General features: G+C 38.7%; 1 protein-coding gene across 1 annotated transcript in view; it reads left to right on the top strand.

The window, feature by feature from the left end:
• The window catches only part of KCNK5 (potassium two pore domain channel subfamily K member 5), a 36,693-nt gene extending 10,094 nt beyond the window's left edge, over positions 1–26,599 (top strand). Inside the window, exons 2-5 of the mRNA XM_065680029.1 lie at positions 17,537–17,648; positions 19,072–19,238; positions 20,391–20,559; positions 21,354–26,599. Coding sequence (XP_065536101.1) covers positions 17,537–17,648; positions 19,072–19,238; positions 20,391–20,559; positions 21,354–22,174 — 1,269 coding nt within the window. The 3' untranslated portion in view covers positions 22,175–26,599. The remainder of the gene's footprint in view (positions 1–17,536; positions 17,649–19,071; positions 19,239–20,390; positions 20,560–21,353) is intronic.

Raw genomic sequence — 26,599 nt, 5'->3', positions numbered from 1 at the left:
GTTTTTTTTTTTTCAGAGAAGCAATAACATTTTGTATTGAAATTTGGGCATGAAATATAAAAATGCTGATGAACCCAAAAGCCTATAACATTTCGGTCATAACTACTAAGAAGCAAACCCAAATAGTTCTTAGGCTGTTCTAGCAAAGTGACTTTTGGTATATTTCTTATTCTGAAGCTTGTTCTTATGCATGGTTATATGTGGAAGAGAGCATAATATGCTGCTTAATGAAATGTTACTTACTGCTGCAATTCATTCACTGAGTTGAAAAGCCTGTTTAGGTCTCTGTAAGCAAACTTTTCAAGCTTGGATTACCAGGGTTTTGACTTGTCTTAATGAACTATTCTTATACACTGAAAGTGTGAGGGTAGGGAGGAAGTTTAAAATGAAACTCAGCTTCCTCTTTTACTACTTGTGTGTTGTATCAAGGCATTTCTGTCTAAATATTCCAATTTATACCCTTTTATGAGTGAGTGAAAATCTGCAGGTTAATTAGATTGCTGGGTTGCTGCTTCTGATGCTTGAGGCCTTGTTTAAACGGGGGTGGGGGGTGGGGGGTGGGGAGTTGCAACACTTCAAAGGTATGGTCCAACCCCTCCCCATCTAGTTAATGAATCTCAGTAAACTGTTTTTGTTGACACTAGGATTGTTTTGCTTTAATTTATATCTACTTAAATCAATTTCAACTGAACCGAAATACATTATTTTGGAAACTCACTGCTGCATGGGTTAGCATCTGCTTATGCAATTGGTACCAACTCTGTTGCAATAGTCTCATGTAAATACTGTCTGGTTCTAGCCCTGCCTAACATAGGTCACCAACTGGTGTGAGAGCTTGATTAAACTCTTGACTCTTCTGCTTCCACTTTCTTATCTCTAAAAGGGGGGCAACAGAATTTTCCAAAGCCCTTCTAAAGGGGAGTTGGCTACATTAGTCACCATGTATGTAGTCAGATAGGAAGGAAACCTAATCTGCTATTACAGATTATTCTAACGTCTTATTTTCAGCTGATGTAACAGAAAAGCTGTTGAAATACTTTCCCTGCTTCCAACAAAGGAAAAGTGTGTTACAAGCATATTGACTCAGAAGCCCTCAAAATTAAGCTGTATAAATGAAACCTATGAAATAGTCTGATAGGTTGTATTTCAAAATGGGAAATAAAAACAGCCAAAGAAAAGTTGGGACACTCAGCATCTGCTGAACAGCTGCAGTTCTCATGCAGCAGTAACCTTTAGTTAATTTGTCTTCAAAACATGTCTATGTGAAACTTGGGAAAGTGAAAAGGAAACAGTTCTATAATTGCATTAATCACAAGAGCAAGGGAATGCTGGTAAAGCACTGAATATGCTTTTCATCAGAGTAGTTTATTAACTAGTTCATTAAACTGGAATTTAGTCCTGAAATTGATGGGGAAGGGGAATCTATATCAACTGTTAAATTCTGTAGTCACGATCTGTTGTAAAGAAGTCAGCTGCCTCTTCAAAACTGGGAGTATTTACATCTGCCATACGTAGGAGGAAAGGAGAAATAAAGTTAAGCACCATTAGTTCATTCAAGTATAGAATCTGCATATATCACAGATAGGCAAGCTTTAGCATATAATTCTGCAATGACAAAATAATTCCAGTTAACTAATTTGCTGAATTATGAGTTTCACTTATTTAATTCTGCAGAAAACCACAAAAAGGAAATAACCTTGTTGATCTCTTCCCGTTAATATCCCTCACATTGTTTGTCCTATGAATTATGACTTATAGGAAAATTAACTGCCCATGCTATACATCATGCATAAGCAAGATTTAAACAGTAAATGCTGTAAAAATATTGACATGCCTGCAAGAGGTTAATATCCCTACAAATTATCACTTTTTTCCAGAGGAAACAGTAACACCTATTTTTACTGCAGAGTGGAAGTGCAGCTCCATTCATTTACTTTTCTTTTTCTCTTTTTTTTTTTTTTTTATGGGCTCTTACCACCAAAGTCTCACTTGACTTCACATTTCATCCTAAAATAGAAACTATTCAAAAACTCGACGGTTTTTTTTTTTTAGAATTAATTCATTCTCTAATTACAATAGTTTACCTTTAGTCTTCTTTTTCACACATCTGGGCTGGGAAGTAACTAATAAAGCATGCTGTTAGCTAGCTGTTATGGAAAAGAGGTTATCAGCAGGACAGCAAGGGTTAGAAATGAGGAGAAACTTAATTCAGATATAATGATTCAATTTGCAAAAAATGCTACACTTCAAAATTCACAGTGTAGCACCTTACAACAGTTTGATTTCTGATCAAACAGTGGCTTTAAATTCTTCAGTGCTTTCTCTGAAGGGCTTAATTGCATGCTTGATTTAATTTCTAAGAACTAAAACTGCCGATGTGGCCACAAGAGAGTTCATGATTACACGCTTAAGATACAGAAACATAATAAATATTTCCAAAGATCTGATCACAGATTTCTGTAGAGTCACGTGAGCAATGCTGTCTTGGCCTCAGTTTGTGTTGGTAAGGAGGAAGGGGCATGTGCTTAGGTCCAGCCTTATTTGGGCTGAACATCCTTTTGCATCCTTATTTTTGAATTTGCTGTGTGAAAACTGAAGCCTTAAACCTGGGACATTCCTTTCAGTAGAAGTAGTTTGGGAGAGCAATGGGGAGTTTCCAGAAGGATGGAGGAAAAAGTCAAAACACTGAATTTGTTGTAGACCATGAAATCAATAAATATTATCCAAATCCCCGCTGGGCACAGTGCAACAGGTTTCCACAAACACACATGAACACAATGTGAAGACTTAAAGTTCTCTGACGAATGACACTTTCAAACTGCCTATTTTTAAAATGCATTTTTGTAAAATAGAGGTTTATGATGGACAACTGCAAGGATAAATGTAAGACTTGCCTTGCTTTTTACAAAACAAACAGACCTGCTCTTCTTCACTCCCCTGCCCCCCCCCAGTTGTGTAGTATTTCTGATGCAGTCCTTGATTAGCATTCTGTTTCTGTTATCAACTGGAATATTTTCATGCAAAATTTGCGTAATCCAAAGAGGATAGCTCTTGTGTGACGTTTGCAGAGGTAGCCATCTATAAACCTTCAGTAGAATGGCTTGTTGTTCAAGTAATGAGTGCACATAATCATTACAAAATCACTAATCCCAATTTGTACTTCTGTTCAACATGGCCTTAAGATGAGGCTTCCCAAAATCAGTTAGGGTGGTCCACTTTGTAGTGTCACTTTGTACTACTGTAGTGTCCACTTTGTAGAGCCACTAGTGTACTCAGTAAAGGAACTGACATGTATTTTATGATGCTTGAGCCTTTTTTAAAAGACATTTAAAACTCTTGGTAAAGGTCTTTCAGGAAAAAATATAAATCAAGCTGGTGCTGCTAAAGTTTTGGTGTTCTATTTATCAGTACAGTTGTGTCTTTCCAAGTAATTTGTTTTACTCTCTAGCGTTTATCTTTCACCTACTCTGCATTGTGCCAATTGCTGAGGAAGAACTGCAAGCCTTTGAATGGTGCCACAGAAAAGGTGAAACTGTTTACTCTTTCACACAGCTTCTGTCTGAAGAACTTCATCTTACTAAGAACTCATTTTACTAAGGGGATTTCACTGTAAGACAATAATATGCTCCCCAGTGCATTATAATTTTAATATGGATTTTGGATCAAAAGATCTTACCTGTAATACCCTGTTCTAGAAATATTTACATTAAACTGGACCAATCAATGTTTAGCTGGTTCTTGGTTTAGACAGGGAAGTTCCTCTACACTACCATGCTGAATGCTTGATTAAAAACTATTGCGTACGTAAAGAACCTGTTTATATTACAGCTTAATTTCAGTCGTGTTTGTGGTCTTGTGTTGTACTTTCTGTTATAGTACAGAAAAAAGCAATTGCTGGTTTTATTTTTGCAGGACAAATTACTTTGACTGACCCGTAAGGGTTGTCTTATTTTTTTAGCCCTTGTCTGCCTCTATTCCCATTTCTTGAAGGGAGATGACCAGAACTGTAGAAATAGTGCTGGCTAAGTTTCACCAGTGCTTTGCAGAAATGACAGCAAGACATCAGGAAAGACATTTCTAGCATCTTGCTGTTCCTTCAAGTTCTTCCCCTTCTGTTTTTATTGATGTGCTTCTGCTCTTAAGTTGCCGAAACTGTACGAATGGAGTGATGAGATGTAACGGGGAAAAAAATAAGTATTCCCCTTGCGTTTACTGCTGTTATGATAGCACTTTTATGTCATAAAATGGAAAAGGAGAGGCAGAATAAATAGCAGTGTGTGACTAAGACATCTTAAAGCTAACTTAAAAATATCCAATTCTTGAAACGTATTTCTTCATTAAAATATGTTTCTTTGAAACTAAAGCAGTAATGATTTAGTGTATAATTGGCCAGGACTGTTTACAGGCCTCTCAAATCAACTGAGCAATAAATGCTTGAAAAAGGTGTGTTTATGTCGAAACCATGTCAAGGTCTGTAATATGACTAGATTTACAGGGTGCCCAAGTGGGTAATATAAATGAAAATTCTACTGCCATCTTTGCCATGAATGCCAACAAATGACTTCAAAAGATATGGCCATTGTACCAACTGATTGCTCTGTCATTACTTTTTCTGTAAGCTTACAGCATTTCTGGGGCTTATCACAACCCATGTGCTACCTCTATAGAACTTTATCTTATCTAAATAAAAATGGATGCCAAAACCTGTATTACTTTCAAGGGCAATGAGGTCGTCCAGTTTCAAGATATAGAAGTTCTGGAACTCTCCTCTGAACTTCGGGCTAATTGAAGGAGAAATTCAGTTCATAGTATCGGCTGAAGGAGGAAATTCCAGAAACTACATCCATTTTAAGCTGTATTTTGTTAGTCTGCTCTCTCTTGTGGAAGGATATAATTGAACTAAGTCAGATGGTTTTCCAGTTTTCTTCTACAGGCAGGCATTTTCTGTTGTTAAATCAACACCCTTTCCTGGAATGACTGCTTTTCCATTAATTTTTCTGATACTGTGGAAGCTGGGAGTGTTGAGTGGTACGTTGGTTCCCTACCCACTTGTTTGCCCTGCTGGAGATAATTCTCTGGTCATGTCAATGGTGATTGTTTCCCTGGTTATTTTCCATTAAGTTTAAAATTCTCAGCCCTTGTTCTCCATGTCAAGGGATAACCCCTCCCCCAACAACAATAACAAAAAACCCAACAACCAAACCACAGACAAAAAGCCCCAAACCTAAACACTCCCCTTTCCCCTCCAGCCAAAAAACCCCACCATAATCAATACACAGACAAAGAGTGCATTTGCATCTTGGGAAACATTGTCCCCTCTTAATTAGGTTTATTACTCAGCTGTAATTTTCCATGCAAAATTAAAAGATATCAATACGTTTTGTGAAGCTTGTGTGTTGGGAATGAAGAGCTGATGGTGCTAGTTGCCAGTGCTGGTTGAGCAGGTAATCTTCTTACAGTATGTTACAGCAGTACTATGACTGTTTCTCCAGGTAGAAGCAACCCTAAAGACTTGCTGTAGCTAGGGTAGAATTCATTGCAGTGATCAGCATTTGCATCTATATGAACTAAAGTGGTCAGCAGATTAATGTCTGGTTTAAATTGGGGGTGGGAGGGTGGGGTGGGGGAAGAAGAGAAGAATATTCAATACATCTGATTCTGGCACTGTAGAACTGCCCAAGATATTTATCCTTACTTCTGAATCCTGTTTCATCCTGCTCATACTTCGTCTAATTTCGATCAGCTTTCTAAGCAGGGAATAGCTGACACAATTGTTTACCTTCTGTATTTCCAAACAATAATGTGGAATTAATTTGACTGTAGACTCACAAATTGTTTCCACTGGACTGTGTCCTGAGGCCTCCTGACTCATAAATATTAGCCACAATTAAATTTTTATGAGTCTTTCAGATTCAAGCAAGTACAAAGATGGGTCTTTACATCTCCTCTAAATTCATGATTTATTGCATGGCCTTCAGATAACAAGATAAATCCAGGCTAGAGTATATATCTTCTAATTTTGCATTTAAAAACCTTTCTCCCCTTTCTTGTCTCTGACTGATTAGAGATATTCTGGTTAATAAAATGAGATTGTGCTTGAAGAGCATGGTTTGTCCTGCCCAGTATGGGTTAATTAACAGATGCCTTTCTAAAGGATCGTTTAGTCTGGTTAAACTATAATCGAAAGACAGAAAAAACAGATGAACACTGAAGACTGGAATAACAAGCCTTCGTATTTGTGACAAACGTGAATTCTCTACGCTCATTCTTTTTGCTAACTAGGAAGCATGTAGAGTAAGAGAATACAGTGGCAAGAAAAGATGTTTGTGCCTCCAGTACTGTCTTTAGCAAGTTCATTTGAAAAACTTTGCTCACAACATTTTTGGAAAGTCCTGGAGTCCGTATGCAGTAGTACACCAATCCATAGGAAGAATGCTCTTGTTTAAATCTTCTTTGTGTATACTAGTTATTCTGGGATGGGGTCGTGTTAATGTTAAAAAGACCAGCTAACTTGATATAACTTCAGGTGCCAATAGAAATTCATTGGCTTATCCAACAAGCTTTCTTTTTTTTTTTTTTTGCCGAGATATCTTGGAGCTTACTGTTGAGCAGTTCTAGTTTGTTTTGAGATATTTCTGTGTTATTTCTCAGTTCTGAGCACCTAAATAAACCTCGCATGAAGCTTCCTCTGAACTGCACTAAATAGCAAATATTTTCCAGTGTCAAAGTATGTGTGTAAGGTTAAGATGTTGAATGCTTTCTATTCCCTTTTCAAACTCAGTCATGTTCTTTGAAGGACACACAAAAGGTTTTTTTCACAGCACAGAGTGATGTATTTAGTCAGGGGTCTTCCCTCTGCAGAAGACCACTTCTCTGTTTCTCTGTGTTTGGTAGTATTTTATATGTCTAATTGTGTTTAGTGCTGTAACCTTCAGGTGTTCTTACTAGACAGCTTCTTCTGCTTTCCTGGCTAATCAGTAAATTAAAGGAATCAACAGCTCTAACCCTTGGCTTTCTTCATAGCATGTACTTAATTACTTTAATTGGAATCTGGTTTCAAAGTCCACTACAAGATGATGTGTCCCAGTCTGTGCTTTCTCCATCTAATAAAACTAGCGAGGCTGCTAAATAAATAAGTAAATAAATTTTAGAAAATGTTAAGAACACTGAAATCTAGCAATGGGAATGTCCCCCCTGAAAATAATAAAATAAAAACACGTAAAAAAAAACAAATTGTGACAAAATGGTCTAATTAAGAAATCAACACCAAGATGCATGTAAAAAGCCCTTTGGGTGTGCTGTATTTTAAATTAATAGAACCAAATGATGTCTGCTTTGTTGTCCAGTTATGTAGCAAAACTATGCAAAATGAAAACCAGGTATATATTTATGTGCATTCTTTAAATATCATGCTTAGATGTAGGGACAGCCCTATATGAATTTGCACGTGCTGGAGGCTCTATTAGGTAAGAAAAGGCGCTATTAGGTAAACTTAAATGGAGGTCAAAGTTGCTGACAGACCAAAATTAAGCATAATTAATGGAAAGCAGTAGAGTATTTTGGTTCTTTAATTCCTTTATGCATTGAGAAGTGCTGTTGCATGAATAGAATGAAACACTGAGAATTTGCCTGAGTGAATGAAGAATCAACAGTATTAGCTAAACTTCCTCTGTAGAGCAAGCTCGATCTTGTTTTATAATCCTTTGGATAAAATGTGATATTGGCAGTGCATTTGACGTGTATATCGTACTTTCTTTTGTACACTAAGATACTGGTGAATCATTTAAGTCACTTTTTGCAAATTTAAATAACTTTATTCTGATAGGAAAAAAAAAAAGGAACACTGGTATGTTGAAGCAATTAAAAAGAAGAGTTGACTATAACTTAAAGAATTCTTTCTGTGAAGACTGGAAAACTGACAAGATAACATTCTATCTGCTGGATCAGTAGGAGTATAAAAATACCATCTAATTCTGGATTAAATCTTGTTATTGCTGGGAAAGAAAACCCCACCACCCTCCAATGGATTATGTAAATCCAGTTTTGCCAGGACTCTTTTTTCCCAAGTTGGGAATTTTTAGAAGTTTGCCCTTTGGTAGGAATTGTATTTTAAGACTAAATTGTTGACTGGAAAGTGCAAAATACTGGGGTTTTTTGCAATAATGCTTACATTGCGTTTATAAAATGGTTGATTGTGACAGCGAGGGAAAAAATTGTCCCCTGCTATTTGTAGCTGATCTATGTAGGAATGTAAACACTCGGACTAACACTTGCTTTCCAGGCTTTTATTTTGATTTTTGTGCTAGTTCAACCGATAGATATGGGGGAAGGAATGCTGTGTATCTGTATTGATCTCTCTAGATTTTTGTGTAATATTCATGTATGCTTTTGGTTAAGTTTATTATTTACATCTGTCAACACCAAGCATGAAGCTTGTGGGTTTTATTCTTTTAGAAGTGAAAGTATTATTCCCTCAATGAGTACTTCCTATTTTTTGCCTCAATTTCAACTTTGGTCTTGTGGTAGGTGGCTATTGGCCATAACCTCTTTGTGCTATTAGAAACAAGCTCTTTCTGCCTCAGATTTTACAATTGTTAAAATTGACTGTGGAATTTCTTGGATTAGTGAGTGTCTTGGAGAAAGTAGCAACACTCAGTGTAGGTTAGCTGGGAAGAAATGCTAGGCACAGCAGTTGTATTAACTGCAGATTCACTCGTATATACTCAGCTGATCCAGAATCAGACTTGTGTAGTTAGCCTCTTTAATAAATGTGGAATTTATGAAATCCCACCATCCTTTTCTAATGCAGATGCTGCTGACTCACATCCTGCACCTCTTGCCCCAACCACCTTCCAACTTGACTCTCTGCATAGGTCAGTAAAGGACAGAAAAACTTTCACAGGTTAGCAAGACACAAGGGTGTTGCCTGTTAGACAATGTGGTTCACTTGTCTTATTTTTCTTTCTACAAAAAAGGTCGCAAACCATTCCCACAGAAGTGAAGTAGGAAATCCAGGGCTCAGCTAAAAGATTTCTCTTTGCATCTGGCATAGTTCTTGTCCTGACAAACATAAAATTCATATTGTGAACACAGATAATGATGAGAGGGAAATGTAAGGTCAGCTATCCTTCGTCCTGCTGGTTAGCATAGTCCTGCAGAGACTTTCAAATGGCTAAGGCAGCCTGACAGGCTGCCCTGCATGATGGCCCTGTTTGTATGCCAGTGTGTTTCACTCGACTCGAACTCTTGAGTCCGAGTGAGCAGTCAGGATAAGCCTGTCATTACACTAGAGATGGGGGTGAAAAGAACAGAGTCAGGTACTACACGTATATGCTTTCTGGTGACTTTGAGCTGCTCTGGAGGGGTGGATAGTTACCAACATCCTTCCCTGAGAAGATATTGAGCTAATGACATACCAAATGTGGCAGGTGCCAAGTGGCTAAGTGGCTGTCAGAAATATGCGTGCCCAAATAGAGTGCTGCTGTTTTGTATTTCAGGCTGTGTTTTCTTGTATTCTGATCCTCAAAAGACTTCCCCCATCCATCCCCATAGAAGTGATGAACTTCAATCTCTCTGTGCACAGATGTGTATAGCAGCCCTCCTAAGTATGGCATTGGTATTTCTGCTGTCTTGATGAAATCATTTAACCTAATGTATTCTCTCATCTTTTTGCAGCACTGCCACGTTGTGCCTCTGGCTACCAAAGTGGGCATTGCGGCACGGTCAAGGTTTTCTTAGCAGCTGTTTTTGGAAGTGAAGACTGAGAACAGAAGTGAAATATTTCAGTCTGAAAAACATATAGGTTAATATGAATGTTTTGGAGAACTCAAACAGAAAAATTTAATAAATTGTTATGTGCATATACCTCATATATCTAGACATGAAAAGTAAGGGGAGAGGAGGGAGGTTCTGCTCATTGGTAAAACTATTAGTTGCATAGTTGGTTTCTGTTTCTCTTTTCTTACCCAAATCCTAAGCTGCCAAGATATTCTAGTGAGGAAAATATTTTCTCTGATGGGCAGTATCCTCCATTCAGTCAGGACACATCGGTGGTGCAGAGGGAAGGCAGTTGGCTTTAAACTTATCTTGTTTTTCCTTTTCTCTAAGCAGTAGATCATGGCATTTGTTATTATATTAAATGTGTATTTGTTGCTTAACAACTAGACACACAATTTTACTCAAGAGACGAGTTATTAAAACTGTCAGCCAGGATTAATATATTCCTAGTTTGACTGTGAATCTGCTACTTTTGACCTAGCTATAAAGTATTTACAAATTCAGACTGCCTGTGGAAGAGCTTCTGCTGCTTTTAACATACAAGCAGATGTCAAAGTGCAATATGCCAACAGGGCAGGAAATTTCTGGCCATGGCCACCAGGTTGCCTGGTTGTTCTGTCAGTTTAGCTGTGACCACCCACAGCCTTTTTCCTTCAAAAGCAGTACTGAGAGTTCTCTTTATTTATATATCATCCTAAGACAATATTATGTAGGTCAGCAGAACTTTGTAATGCATATAGAACTTTGTTATGCATATCTGGCCTGGGAGTCTTAATTTTTTTATTACTGGAAAGATAAACATTAACAATTAAATATATTTTGGTTACATTTAAAAATCTGATTATTATGAACATCTGAGTGTTACTGTAACTTCATAACTGGAGCCAGAAAACCCAGTTAACTGCAAAAAACAGGACAAGTAGGAGCGTGTGTAGTTTGTTATGTCTTGGATTTTTTTTTTTTTATTATTATTTTTAAAGTAACTTAGGAGCTACTTTAAGCCTTCTCTTGATTTTTAAAATCCATGAAAAATGCCCATACAGCTTCTTATACCCCTTAACCTATTTGTTTTGATCTGCTGCTGCTGGCTTTGTTTGAAATCTGCCTAAAGGTGAACATCATTATAGAGTCTAATTTGATATTAGAAATTTAAACCTTATTATCCTGTACAACCTATTATGATTGATTAAGCTGCCAGTGTTGTATGTACCCATGATTAGATAACTACTGCGCAGTTTTCCAATTTCTTCAGATTATATTAAAAGATCTGGTTGCCAATGTGAAAAGAGATTGCTGTGGGAGCTTTATTCCTTGTAAGGTCTCTAAAGTACTTGGTAGATTTGTAATTCTCATTGTTTTTTTCTGTGCATTGGATCTTTACATTTTCAATAAAAGAACTTGAGAAAGAAGCAAAATTAGTCTATGTTCCTTCAGATTCAGAAGTGGGGATAAAGCGAAGGAGTCCTGAAAGGATACATCAGTTATTGCATTGGGATGCAGCAGCAGCATCCTTTATGTATCTGGTGGTTATCCTGAGAGTAGAATGAAAGCCACTGGTTCTGATTTCAGGCTTAATAAATAGTTCAATTGCATCTCCTTTCTTATGGAGAAGCACTTAGTGTTTGTGAAACAGTATTGCTCATACCACTGGGAGAAGCTTAAAACTGCCATTAGACTTATGTGTCAGATCTCCAGGGAATGCTTTGAATAACTTCAGCCTCTTCAAAAGAGACCTGGCGCTGAGCAATATCTGACTCTTCTTGTATGCAATAGGGTGCTTGTGGGGCAGGACTTGTTGCTGTAGTTTGTATAGCCTCTTTATTGTCTCATGTCTTTAGTCTGGCTTATCTATTTGGGGGTAAGTACACCAGAAGTCAGTTTTCTATTGCTCATTGTTATCAGACCCTGCTAACCCTTATTGATGTGTCTAGGATTTCATGCCAAATATGAAATTATTCCTGCTTAATATGCAAAACATGTCACTACTTTCTTGCGGTCCTTAACTCTTAAAATGACTGTGTATGAATTGATGTACCAGCACATGCTGGAAAGCAGCTTTGCAGAAAATGACCTGGGTCCTTCTGGATATCAAGTTGAACATGAGCCAGCAATGTGCCCTTGCAGCAAAGGTGGCTAAAGGTATCCTGGGCTGCATTAGGCAAAGCACTGCCAGCACATCAAGGGAGGTGATCCTTCCCCTCTACTCTGTACTGGTGAAGTCACACCTGGAGTACTGTGTCCAGTTCTGCACTCCCGAGTACAAGAGAGACATGGAACACACTGGAGAGAATCCACCAAAGAGTCACTAAGGTGATCAAGGGACTGGGGAGTGCACCAGTCCTCTTATGAGGAATGGCTGAGAAATCTGGGTCTGTTCAACCTGGAGAAGAAAAGGCTTAGGAAGATCTCATCAATCTGTATAAATGTATATAAATACATGTAAATACATTTAATATACATATAAATGTATATAAAGGGAGAGTGTAAAATAATAGTTTTCTTCTTTTCCTAAAGAGAGCCTTGTGCGTTTGTTCATGCTTACAGAGGCAGAAGGTTCTGTCCTATTTTTCCTCCTTCTGATAGGCAAGAAGCCAAACTAAAATGGTATATTGAACATACCTAGTTATGATATGCTTGGAGGCGTAAGACTGCCTAGAGACAGTCTCCAATGTGCTTGTACTTAGTTTTGTACCCTTGCATTACTTCTAAGGGGCTAAATGTCATTCTGTTGTCAACCACTTGACCATGCAGTGGTATTGGTCAAATTTCAAACCTAACCATCCTTCCTGCTAAAACCAAGACAAGGACAGTTAAGTTCCACGTTAACATCAGGAAGAACTTCTTTACTGTAAGAGTGACAGAGCACTGGAACAGGTTGCCCAGGGGGGTTGTGGAGTCTCCTACACTGGAGATGTTCAAGGCCTGCCTGGACAAGTTCCTGTGTGATGTACTGTAGGTTACCCTGCTCTTGCAGGGGGGTTGGACTGGGTGATCTTTTTAGGTCCCTTCCAACCCTTGGGATTCTGTGATTCTGTGATTCTGTGACAGCTGAAATGGGTCTGCTGACTATTGCAAGCCTTTCGGCCACCCTAGAGGTGGCATAAATGAATTAATATGTGGTTTCCCAGTTTGGGAAAACCTTGCTGCTATTCTAGCCTTGCCTCCAGCAGAAAATGCAGAAGTAGAATAAAGAGCTATAGGAATACACACATAAAACTTATATGAGTCAAGGCTTCCCCTTGCTATTTTCAAATTTGTTTTGAGAACTTTTGAGCCCTGTTATTACTTACTTATAGGGAGGCATGCAAGTGGCATGTGCCCTAAGCACCCGAGAGAACCTCCTCTTCTTTAACCAAGAACAGCTAGCTCTTGTGATAGCTCATAAACCTTGAATGAACCTGCTCATCAGAGGGTTAATAAATATGTCCCATAGACCAGAAAATACAAGGCTTTATTGGAGCAGTGCTGGGGTTTGTCTGTGGGGAAGTACCTGAAAATGGAGCAAACTGCTTGATTATGATCAAATGGAATACTTCTTTTAGTGTCATAAGAAGATGCATTAGTTTTATGTGTGTGTCTGATATCTCCCCCTGCGATTGCAAGTCTGATTACTTTCAGCAATCGCTTCAGGGGCTCTAGATGTTCTTTTCCTTTTTCCTTTGCCAAAGTGCAGAATTGGAGTGGTGGGGAGTGAGGGAGAAGAGGGGGCTTGATCCCTGTTAGGCAAAAGTTGTCTGAAAATGAAGTCCTGCTTTATCAGTACAAACTGTCATGGGGTGGGGGGCTAAGGCAGTGCATAAATTCCTAGTTAACTGTTTTCAGCTTTTGAATATGGGCATACTTGAAAAGGCATTTTCTAAATGACATGCATCAGGATACTAAGAACATTTGCACCGTGAATTCTCTTCTTCCTCTCCTTCCATATCCCTGTTTTCTCAACCAAAGGTGATTTAGAGGATGATCAGGGGACTGGAGCACCTCCTATATGAAGACGGGCTGAAAAAAGTTGGGGGTATTCAGTCTGGAGAACAGAAGGCTGCGTGGAGACCTCATAGCAGCCTTTCAGTATCTGAAGGGGGGCTATAGGGGTGCTAAGGATGGACTATTCATTAGTGATTGGACAAGGGGTAATGGGTTAAAACTTAAACAGGGGAAGTTTAGATTGGGTATAAGGAAGAAATTCTTCACTGTTAGGGTGGTGAGGCACTGGAACGGGTTGCCCAAGGAAGTTGTGAGTGCTCCATCCCTGGTGGTGTTCAAGGCCAGGTTGGACAGAGCCTTGGGTGACACGGTTTAGTGTGAGGTGTCCCTGCCTATGGCAGGGGGGTTGGAACTAGATGATCTTAAGGTCCTCTCCAACCCTAACTATTCTATGATTCTAACTTTTCTACTAACTGTAATTTAAACTGTAGTTTAAAAAATCCAGCACAGGCAACTTGGGGCAGTCTGTATCCTTGCATATGAAAATAAAGGCGTATCTGACATTTCCTATCCAGCAAAATAAAAAACACTGAAATATACTATTCACTTGTATAGTGTCCACTCATATTGTTTGAAGCCAAAATATTTAATTGTTTCAGTATGGGCAAAAGTTATGCTGCTGGGAAAGCAAATACCTTTTTCCCACTGCACCAAAGCTATCTAAAGCGTGTTTTGTGACCATCTTTATTCCTGCAACTGTTATGCATATAGTGCATCCAGGCTTATTGCAGTTATAAAGTAACTTAAAATATTAGACTGCAGATCATGGATGTTTGTGTGCTAATAACAGCTGTGTGTAAATAGGGACAGGAAGAGAGTGGCAACTTTGGCTGGAGAGTACATGATTCTCTACATGAAGTGTTTTTATAACACAGATATGCGGCTGTCTCTCACCCCAAAATGTTAGCTGCCTGGGTGTGAAGGGCAGCTGTGTGCTGCTCAGTCCAGCAGCTTCTTCCCCTTGGGTCTGAGCCCCCTTTATGCCTCCAGCCCTGGTGGCTTTTAATGTAAGTGTACATACTGGGAAGTACTGCTCAGTAGCTCAGAATGAAGGTGGAGTACTGCAATGAAATAATGGCCCGATGATAATGGAAACAAATACTTCAGTGCCTCTCTTATGAGATCAGTTGCTTTGTGAGGAAGGAATAATAAAAAAATATCCGAGTGTGCTTATTGCATGGAAAATGACTGGAGAACTGGTGTTTGATATAACGTTTAACACAGTGTTGTATTCAGTTCTGGTCAGCATCAGAAGTCAAGGCATCTTTTCAGGGTGTCCTGGGTTCAGCAGTAGCAGTTATTTTTCTCCTTCTTAGTAGCTAGTGCAGTGCTGTGTTTTGATTCTTTGGCCTGGGAACAGTGTTGATAAGGCTGATGTTTTCAGTTGCTGCTCAAATGTTTGGTCTGGCCAAGGACTCTCTGAGCCTCATGCTCTGCTAGGGAGGAGCGAAAGCTGGGAGGAAGCAGAGACAGGACACCTGACCCAAACTAGCCAAAGAGGTATTCCATACCACAGCATGTCATGCCCAGGAGGTAACTGGGAGTTACCCGGAAGGGCTGGGACTGTAGGGTTGGACGAGGTATCGGTCGGTGCTTGGCTGGGGGGAGTGGAGCGATTTATCATTCGGCTAGTGTTGAGGTGTTGTATTCTTTCCTCTTGTTATTTCATTTATTATTATTATCATTGGTGGTAGCAGTAGTGGTTTGTGTTATACCTTAGTTACTAAACTGTTCTTATCTCAACCCGTGGGAGTTGCATTCTTTTCAGTTCTCCTCTCTGTCCCTCCAGGAGCAGGGGGAGGGCAAGAAAGTGGGGGAGTGAGTGGACGAGCTGTGTGGATCGGTTTAAACCACGACACAGGGATAATAGATCACAGATTGTATCTGTCAGGTTCTTTGAGTGTCCTTTGGGACTTCTAGGAAGTTCATCTGCAGACCCTAGCAGAAACAGATGAGGTTACTTTGGTCTCTACTTAGACGAACTCTTGTGATCCATTGTACCTGCCTCAAATATTTTTTTGGTGGCATTGAGTATTTTCTTGCCATCTCTCAACGTGCTACTGTAGGGCTACTTCTCATTTCAGCAACTACTTTCTTAGGACAAATGACTGCCTTGGTGAGTACTCTATCCTTTTCTATCCAGAGCCTGTAGGCTATGGAAAGATACTGCATAAAGTTTGCCAGGAGAAAAATGTAGCTTTGAACTTTCATTTACTTTCAATGCTTCTCCTTTTATCTTCTGCTTGTGTGTTGAAAGTGCATTTTTAATTAAATTGTTTGCATCTTGTATACGCACAATACATTTACTTTGAGGGTATTTTTATTACAGCAGCAGTGTGGTGATATGTAATAAGTCTCAAGAATAATTAAAACCTGTATTAACTTGCGTATGTTTTCCATAGTGATTGAGCTTTGTGTTGAGTCCAAGATCAGATCTTAATCAAGTAGGAAGGAAGGAAGGGATGATGAGAGAAGGAACAGTTGGTTGTAGGGACCTCTGAAGTTCTTACTAGTTTAGCAGAAACTTCACCTGTCATGTTTACTAAAAAATGTATATTGCCTCCAATTTTAGGTATTTAGCTAAAGATAGTTTTTTGTGTCCAGCACTTACTGAGGGAAGTTGGATAATGTTATGAATCAACTTTTGGAAATATCTTCACCTCTGCTGTATATAGATGTAGCCTCAGAGTTTTGTTCAGGCAGTCTTGGTTTATACTGAAGGTAAAAAAGCAGAGTAACCTGAGGCTTTAACTGAATCACAATGTTAACAGAGCATAGGAGAGAACATGATAAATCATTTTTCTCTTTTACTTCAGGGAAGTAGAAATACATGTCAGAGTCAGCAAGGTGTATGATTTTGATCTGAAACTTTGACTCTCTGTACTGAGTAGTCATTAGTTTTTCTTTTAATCAACGAGTTTTCTGCAGTCTAGGTCTGGAAAGGCAGGGAAGGCTGTGGGTCTTCCAAGTCCCTTCCTGCGAAAGATGAAGATGGTTAATAATGCTTGACCACTTGAAGACCTGAACAGACATTAAAAAAATTGAGTTGCTGAACCTGGAAATGCCAGTAACTATACTTGCTTCCCCAAAACATTGAAATCAAACAGTTTACATTCATCATGGCATACTAGGGTTCAAAGATGGGATAAAAGAAGGGGCCTGATTCAAGGACAGTGATTGTAGTCCTGTGGCACAAAATATTGTGGAAAAGTGTTAATTTGTCCATCTTTGCTGAAAATTAGAGATTCACATTGGCTTCTAGATGGTTTGACTTTGCCAAAGACAGCAGGTGAATTAACGTTAATCACGCTAGCTTTGCCAAGGATTCTGTGATGTCCTGCTCATACCCAAGTCAAGCTGAGGCATGTAACAGTGTTTTGAAATTGATAGTAGTTTTGACGAAGTCCCTAATATTAAACCAAATTCAAGAACGGCACTGGCAGTTAAATGCTAGTTCAGTCTGGAGGAGTGTGTTTTATCTCTGGAAGAGTTCCATTTGGGTTAAACTGGTAAATCAAGTAACATCTTACCTACTTAAACCCCTCTATTTGAATGCCATAGCACCTGCACTACTTTTTCTTAGGTGAAGCAAGTTTTTAATTTTTCATTGCATTATTGTTAGCAAATATACTAGGCTAGCATTCACAAAGAACTTCAGTGATTATTTTGAAAGTATGAACAGTATTGGAAAACCTGAGACGGACAGACTTTTTTTTTTTTTTTTTTGAGGCTGCTAGTGTTTTCCAAGATTGAGTGACTATAAAGAGTTTTCTTACAGGTTGTGTCAAATGCTGCTGGACAGGGGGTTGCCATCACTGGGAACACTACTTTTAACAACTGGAATTGGCCTAATGCTGTTATCTTTGCTGCTACTGTGATCACTACAATTGGTAAGTATTTATTATGTCAACTTTCCTAACTAGTTTTCTATCTGCTGTAGTTTGTGTATACTCTCCCATTTATGTGCCAAGCTAGCCACTGAATAAAGTCCCTATGGCTGGAGCCTAGAGTGCGTGTTCACCTGCAGGTTCATAGAGGAAAAAAACAGGGGTTTTGGAACTCTCTCCATGGGTATGCAGAAATCTGTGCCTTTCCAATAAGTAATGGATTCAAGGTGGTATTGGGGATGACTGGTGTCATTCCAATTCCCTTAATTCATGCACTTAAATTTCCAAATCATTACATCCCCAAATGAAAGCATTACAAAGCATTCCATTAAACTACTACTTAAAGCATGTGCGTATGAGGCTTTTGTATAGCTGTACTGTTACTCAGGTTCATGCTTTTAAGCTACCAAAGTGTTTGCAGAACAATTTAGACTTTGTATCTATCAAAGAAGACAAAGTATAACAAGTGTTGTCTTCTAAATCACGCTACTGATTGTGCTTGTAAAACCCTCTGCCCTGAAAGACTTCTTCCTCCTTTGATATGCAGATTTTTCAGAGCTCAGCATCATCTGCCTTCTGCTTTTACAGAAAAATGTTTGCTACATGGTATTGCTACACCCTTGCTACACACCTACAATGCAAAAAATCCCCCGGGAATGCAAAATAACCAGAAAAGGCTGAAGGTGTACAGAAATCGAAGTCTTACTGTTAAACCGTATACAGTACTGTGGTTTTCTTTATTATTTGAAACTCACAATACGCAGCTTATAATATAACTTATGGCAAAAGCTTGAAGTAAGGAGCACCCATAAATAAGAAAGTTTTGGCAGAAGTTCAGAAAATAGGCTGCTGATTTTAGAGTCTGAATTTGTCCCTTTTGGGTTCTGTGACCAGCAAAGACCTAAATTCAGTTGAAATATCTTTCTATGTCACAGCTCACTATGCACTTAAAACTCTCAAACCTTTACCCTGGAAAAGTACCAGGTCACAAGTTAAATGTGCAAAGTGGATCTTTCATGTGGAACCTAGCTTCAGGATGAGTTTTGAGGTTTTCTTCTTTAAATTTGAATCAGTCAAGCTTTTAACAGTGCTGATTAAGGTTGGACAATCATATTAGAAGTTTTGAGATGAGCTTTATTTCGTATTTATCTCATATTGTCAAGAGCAAAGATGCATAAAATCTAGGAAACATTTAAAATGCAGTAATACTCTCAGCTTGCATTAATGGAAGATATGTTTGATAGAGTAGAATTGGAAGGCATCCAGATTCAGATCAACAGCTGGAGTAGACTAAAGCTCTTATAGACGGGGAAGTAGGGAGCGTCTGATACAGCAGAAGCCCACACGGTGTTATTTTGTGCATAGGTAGATTTGCCTTGAATTCCCTGCAACAAGAACAGGCTGTGCACAAACTTATCTCTCTTAGGTTACGGAAATGTTTCTCCAAAGACACCCTCTGGGCGTCTCTTCTGCATATTTTATGGGCTTTTTGGAGTTCCTCTCTGCTTGACATGGATCAGTGCTTTGGGGAAATTCTTTGGAGGACGTGCCAAGAGGCTGGGCCAGTTTCTGACGAAAAGAGGAGTAAGCCTGGTAAGGAAGGCCCTTGCTTGTTTACCCTTGTGCTGTGTATTTTTGATGCATGAATTAAGCTTACACTTCTTAACTTGCTTGCTAATCTTAGTAAATGAACACCTGCACAAATATAAGTTTTCCCAAATGGTGTTACATATAAATAACTGAAAATGGGATTTGGTCTGATAAGTTAGTTCTGCCAGAAGTTTTGACAAAATAAGATTTTGTAGAAACCTTTGATACTAAATAAAGATCTTGTAGCTTCTATGGAAACATGTATCTCCTTACATTAGTAACCTGCAGGACAAACATAGGTGAGGCTCCACAGATACACCCTCCAAGTTCCCCTGGCACGGAAATAAGCTGTCCTGCTTTGTTCCTACCTGCTTCTATGCTAGTATGAGAACTTCTTCCTGTGTAGTGAACCATCTGGAAAATAATGTTTTGCTATGAGCTACTGGCTTGTTTTTCTGTTTGTGGCTTTTTGTTTTTCTTTTGGTGGTGTCTTGGACATGACTGTCTGACTTCCCCATACTCCCTCCCTTTCCCCCCGCTAATAGGTAAGTTCTAACTCTGCATGGAGATGCGAGTCAATGCAGGGCCATGGTGCCTGGGTAGCCATGACACTGATTTAGGTCCTGGTTTCAGAAACAAAGCAAGAGCACTGCATTCTTGGTTCAGCACCTGAGGAGAAAGTACAAAAAAAGATAGTGAAATGCATCCTTTTCTGGTGAAAGTACAGAAAGAATGGTGAGTGCAGCTTTGTGCAGAGGTTGCATGAGTGGCAAAGGGTAGGAGATGTAAATAGGAGAGAAGCATCTTAAACACTTCTGAACCTCTGTACTCAAATGGATAAAGAGAAAATCAGAGGTACTGACTGCCTTTTAGACTAGAGTGCTATGTCTGTATCCCATGCCTATTTATAAAATATCAGGAACTCCTTAAACTTTTCAATAATGTGAAGGAAATAATCCTATTTGAGCAAGCAGTTATAATAATCATGCGTAAGGGGGAAAACCCCTTTTTGTCAGATTTTGTCAGTTTTTGTCAGATGATGCTTCATGCCATGGATGGGAAAATAAAATTTGGTTATCTTTCCCTGACTTTTTATTTTCCCTTTGGTTTTTTGTTCTGTTTCGGTTTTTTGTTTTGTTTTGTTTCTTTTTTCAGAGGAAAGCTCAGATTACATGCACAGCTATTTTCATTGTTTGGGGTGTCTTGGTCCATCTGGTTATTCCTCCCTTTGTCTTTATGGTGACTGAAGGATGGGATTACATTGAAGGCCTCTATTTCTCATTCATCACCATCACCACCATAGGATTTGGAGATTTTGTTGCTGGTCAGTAATTGTATTTTATGTGTTATTTCACTACATACACACAGTGTAGCAATTCTGTTTCCAAACTCTAATTAGAAAAGGTGCTTTCCCAAAACATTTTGCTGAATAGAAGGTCCAATTAAAGCCACGTACTGATCTAGTGGACTGAATCTTGGCTCTTCAATCTTTCTTTAGATACTTAACGCCTTTATTGGGCTAAATCTGGAGTTCATAACTCTTTCAGGTGCCCCAGGTCCCTATTTCAGACAAAGACCTATCCTAGCCACCATGATAGTTAAGCACCTTTGAATGGGATCCAGTTTACTAAGCAGATTGCATAAGTGGGCAATGCTCTCTGCAGCTGTCTAGAACTAGTCAACAGGAAATGTTAAGTATATTGGTATTTCCTTCCTGAATCCACTGTAGTGTTAAGGGCTTTGGAGATGGTCCTTGTAAGTGAAATTCTGAATCCTTTTCTCACGGAAGGTACTTATATCCATACCTCAATGGCAGGGAGAAGGCTTATAATTTTCAAGCAGGGAAAAAGTTCATTTTCATAGTTTACAAAGGGAGGATAAATATTCTGCCATTTTGTTTTAGTCCAGTGGCCAGAATACATGCAGCCAGGAAGTGGAAAACCTGGGACCAATTTTTTCTTTCAGAAGGGTTTCAGATCCCCATTTACCACCTCTTAGAACAGTGTTCAAACAAGGCTCTGTTAGTGTAGAAGGGAGTAGTTCTCAGGGTCATAACTTCAAAGGTTTATCAGCTGTGAGTCCTCTTTCAGCAATGTTCTTGTTTTCAATTCTTTCTAGGTGTAAATCCAGATGCAGACTATCACGCCCTTTACAGATATTTTGTGGAGTTGTGGATTTATCTGGGACTAGCTTGGCTTTCACTATTTGTTAACTGGAAGGTCAGTATGTTTGTGGAAGTCCATAAAGCAATCAAGAAACGGAGGAAAAAAAGAAAAGAGTCATTTGACAACCATCCTAGGTCTAAAAAAACCCTTCAAATGGGTACCTCAAAGGATGTCAACATTTTCAGCTTCCTTTCAAAGAAGGAAGAGACCTACAATGACCTTATTAAACAAATTGGGAAGAAAGCCCTGAAAACAAGCAATGACAAAATTATTAAAGTAGAAAATGTGAAACAAAATATGCAGAATGCCAGTATAGATGCCCAGGTGACTTACACAAAGACAGAGTCATTTGAGTATGATGAGGCTTCCCTGGACATTCAAAATGGTCATGTACTGAGACCTATGCATGATAAACGTATTGGAGAGAGTCCTCTAGAAGGAACCATGTTTGTAAACCAGCTGGACAGGATTAGTGAAGAAGAAGGTGAAGCATGGGATTCCAGAGACTATAGACCCTTAATATTTGAAAATGCCAATATAACATTTGTAAATGAAGATGATGATGAAGAAGATGATATCTCTGATGATGAGGAAACCTCAAAATCCTCCATGGATGATAATCTTGCAGAGGAATCTGAAACTGCAAAAAAACTGGTAAAATTCCCATCCTCTGATGAATCTACCTTTACCAATAATGAGCTAGAACTTTCTGTGCCTTATGAACAACTGATGAATGAATATAATACAGTAAGCAACGTGAAGGCTGCAACGTGAAGCATTTTTGATGATGGTTTTCTGAAAATGGTCAGTGCATATTGAAAAAATTTATGGAACAAGGAGAAAAGCATGTTTTTGCAGCTTCTCCTTTCTCTTTGAAAACAAATGCAAGTCCCAAACTAATAAACTCCAGTGTCCTTTTCCCATCCTAAATTGTTTTTTCTGAGCCAGTCAGCTTTGCTTATCTGAAAAACTTGTAAAATAACAGTTGAATTTGGAGTCCTGCTTCTTCTTGGGATTTTATGGTTCTTGAACAAGGTAGAAAAGAAAAGACTAGTTAATACACTGGACTTGTTCTGCGTTTATGCATTTCATTGAGGAAGTAGTTTGGGAGTGTAACTGTACTGTTGCAAGGAGACTGTTTCGGGCATCAAATGTGTTTGGTTACTCCATTAGCCTTTCAATTCTGAAAACCTGGATTTGAATCCTGCTTTGATCACAAATGAAAACAAGGGGTTTGCTTCTCCCACAACCCTCCCAAGTTTCCCACTACTAAGTTGTTACCATAAAATGGTGCAACCACTTGTTGTATTTAATGAGAAGCTTCAGATGAAATACCAGGACACAGATCTGAGCTGAGGTATGCTGGCAGACTGAGAAGGAAGCTTCTGAAACATCTGTCTAGAATATGTCAGTGCTTGTCAAATTATAGTGAACTGTAATTTCATAAATAAAATACTAAAATTAAAAATTCCAAAGGAATAGCTTGAGAAGGAGCCTTCTAACAAGGAAGAATCACCTGGGATGAAGCTCAACAATTGGGCTGCTAAACTGCACATCAGCCCTAGAACAGTTAACGAGTAAAGTGACTGGAAGACCTATTGATCAAAGCATGTATGAGCATATGCAGGATGCAGTGAACTTTTTTGATGTTGAAAGTGTCCTTCCACTGTCCATTTCCTAGAGGAAATACTTGAATGAACCTTATACAGTATCTATGTACAGGTGAAGTTGTATTGACCCTGTTTTGAGGACAAAATCACATTGGGAGGCACAGATATCTCCAAATGCCCTAATGCCTATCAGAAGGGACCTGTAGCACTGCTGCTGATCTGTGCAGTGGGATAGTCAGTATTCTTTCATGTTTCCTCCCTTCCTCCCTGCCTTCACACTAGACTTGAATGAGAGATGATTTTTTTGAAACAGTTGATTACACTTTGCTTATTTGCTTTGTTTCAAAGTTTGACCTATGTGCATATACAATGGTTATTCTATTCCACTTTCAAGAAGGTTGGGCAATGCCAAATCTTGGAAAAACTGAGAGGTGATCTAGTGACCTAAGGCCATAAGGCAGTTTTTTAAAGGAACTTTGGCTCTAAGCTCCTGAAAGTATTATTTTTTGACTTGGAGATGGGCTTTGAGAAGGAAATATGTCTCTTTATAACACTTCAGCCCAAATGGTTTTGGCTAGAAAGAAAATTATACCATGGCTTTATTTTTATTTGTTTTTCCATATCTATGTATTGACCCGTACAACTCTTTAAATGAGGCTCTTGATTACATGTTGGCAAAAGGTACTGACTTCAGTTGTATCCAATATACTTGGAACAGAAAATAGCCAAGACCTTTGAACATTAATATGTCAAGTGCTGTTGTTCTGTTTAGTTTTACAGTATTTAAGTCATCCCAGTATGTCCAAAAGTTTCTGAAGTTCAGCGAACAGTTAAAAGTTCTCATTCTCATTTTTAGCGTAATGCTGGCAGACTCACTTTGTAAGAAGAGCTTATGGAATCTTGCAATGCTAATCTTGAATTACTAGCTATTTCTAGTAACTGCAAATATTGGCTGCAGCTTCAGTTGCTGGCCTCCTCAAAAGAAGGGGGAGAAGGACATATGGGAAACTGACACTCTGGTTGGATAGCCGGTTGATGGGGAAGATTTGAAGTCATCTACTGTGAAACAAGGGACTGTCTTTACCAGTCATCTTTTCAGAATTTTTCGTGTATATGATGTTTTTTCCTTCAAACAGAAGTTGAACACTAGGCCACCTCTGTTATACTGGCAAAAATGTGGAGTCGACATCATTGGATTTGGTAGTTAATCTGTATTTTATGACAATATCACTGAACAAAGATTCTAATTTGAAATCAAATTTTATTATATTACTGCTATTTGAAGCAGGGCTGGCTGGCTGGATTTGATTTGTATCTGGCAAGAAAGAGAGAGAGGCCGTACTGAGAAGATTTTGTTTTATTTCTAATAGACACCCTCACCCCCATCATCTAAAAATTACTCCCAAGCCCTTCAAGTATTTCTGTATAACTGAAGGATTGTGGTTAACAGCTTGTAACTGTATGAAATGGTAGGTAAGACTACATGCATTATACACAGGATACTTGTGTAGCAAGTCCAGCATTCTCTTTTTCTTTTGTTTTAAAAAGTATACATTAACTTCAGAGAAAATGTGAAAGCACTCCATATAGTTTTTGTTGTTCTCCAACTTGTCTTCCATTATTGATGCAAAGATCAAAATTTTAGGCACAGGTAGAAAGCTACAAGACAGTGAAGGGAGAAGAGGCTTGCTGAAAGTACATGAAATGGATAAGCGTACTTCATTCTCCATAAAAAAAAAGAAAATAAAACCTCTCTTTAATACAGAAATAATACAACCCAGACACTTGGCTGGGCTGCTTTGACTGGGAGAGGATGTTGCACACTGCAACCCAGACTCTGCGTTCTCTGTAACAAAGTGCACTTGTATGCCAGAGCTGAGAATGGATGGGATCTGTTTCATATTATCAAGTTAGATGTGGTTCTCTGGCCTTTCCCAGTGTAGTCAGCATAAACTCTAAGTCTGCATAATAAGTATCATGGGATTTAAAGTAATAGTTTAAATTTAATAAAACAGAGTACAATATTCCTGCTTTTTTGGGAAACATGATCACACCTCACAAAACTGTTCTCAAGACATCCCACCACGTGCCTTAACGTAATCCTAACACTGGGAAAAAATTCCTCTTTACACAGGGGCCATCACAATTGGTCTCGTTAAGCCCTACTTGTTTTCAGTGTTTTGGAGGCTTGAGTTGGTGCATAGCTTTCACAGTGGTTCTCTCCAAGAAGCTGAACCATTTCCAAATTATGGTGCCATCTCAGATTTGCCGAAGTGCTAACCAAGACAGCTTTTTGCCTGCCTGTCTTCCACATCTTGAGAAAACCAGCTGCCTGGTGGATCCAAATTAATGTCTTTCTGCCTTCAGATTTATAAGTTCTGAAGTGAGTTAGAGGGATATCCAGGCTGGATTCTGAGTTATTCAGCCTCAGAAGTGCCTGTGAGTGAATTCCCCCGTGCTACTTGGTAAAGTCTTTTAATTATTTCAATTACCTGGTCCATCTGGAAACATTTTCTTCAGATGCCGTGTAAGATTTTGTTTGGTTAACTGATAATGTTAACAGCTGTCTTAAAGCTATGGAATTGGTTTTATAGGTGAGACACATCCCCTCCCAGAAAGAGAGGAAAGGGGATTTTTAAAAAAGAAGGTGGCGGTGGGGGGAAAGTATAATCCCTAAACCTAAAAGCACATATAAGGAAGGGATGGAATAGAAGTGGAAATACTTCTTTCTAGCTGTTACCTACAAGTAGATTGTGTTTTCAGTCACATCATGTGAAGCGTGGGTCTGCTTTCACAATATAAACTTACTAACATTGTCAAGGTGAGCCAGTGCTTAAAATAAAAAAAAAAAAAAAAGTTGAAATTTGACAACAGAAATCTATTCCTACAAAAGCTCTCTTAAGTGCTATAGACTGTGACCCCATCCTTCTTTACTTCATTGTGACAATTCTTGACTGTCTTATGCTGTTGAAGCTTATTTTTACCAGGGGGGCATAATTTTCAGATACATATCTCATATCAGGCAGACTAACACATCTGATACACTGGTACGAAATCACTGAGGAAATACAGAAAGTGGCATGTTAAATTTTTTTTAATGGTTTTGAATGGTTTGTGAATCTGTTGCTGGCGATGGATGTCACAAAGCATGCAGAAATAAAACCAGGTTGATATCAGATCCATGGTCACACAGTTGTATATGTTGAGATTTTGATTTTATTGTTTTTTTTCCAGTTGATCTGGGAGAGTATGTGTAGTGACAGACAAGAGTCACTGATGAGGAAAGCAAAAAACAATATAAAAGTCTGTTGACCTAAACAAAATACTGAAGAACTTTATTATAGACTTACAATTTTTGTGCCTCGTGGGATTCGTTCCATTTGCGATGGGTCTACCTTTTAAAAAATTAGCTTGTCTTTCATATGGCTTTTGAAGTTTGTACACTTCTGACTCCTCTCATATGCCTTTCTGTCTGTTCTTTGTTGCTGATTGTCACTGGAATCACACTGTATGTAAATATTTGCTAAGTCTTTGTAAAATGTAATTTATTTTAATATTTTGCAATAAAAATTTTACAGTTTATTCTCTC

Source organism: Lathamus discolor, chromosome 5 (assembly GCF_037157495.1).
Source record: "Lathamus discolor isolate bLatDis1 chromosome 5, bLatDis1.hap1, whole genome shotgun sequence".
NCBI lineage: Eukaryota > Metazoa > Chordata > Aves > Psittaciformes > Psittacidae > Lathamus > Lathamus discolor.
This window is presented reverse-complemented; position numbering and strand designations above follow the sequence as displayed.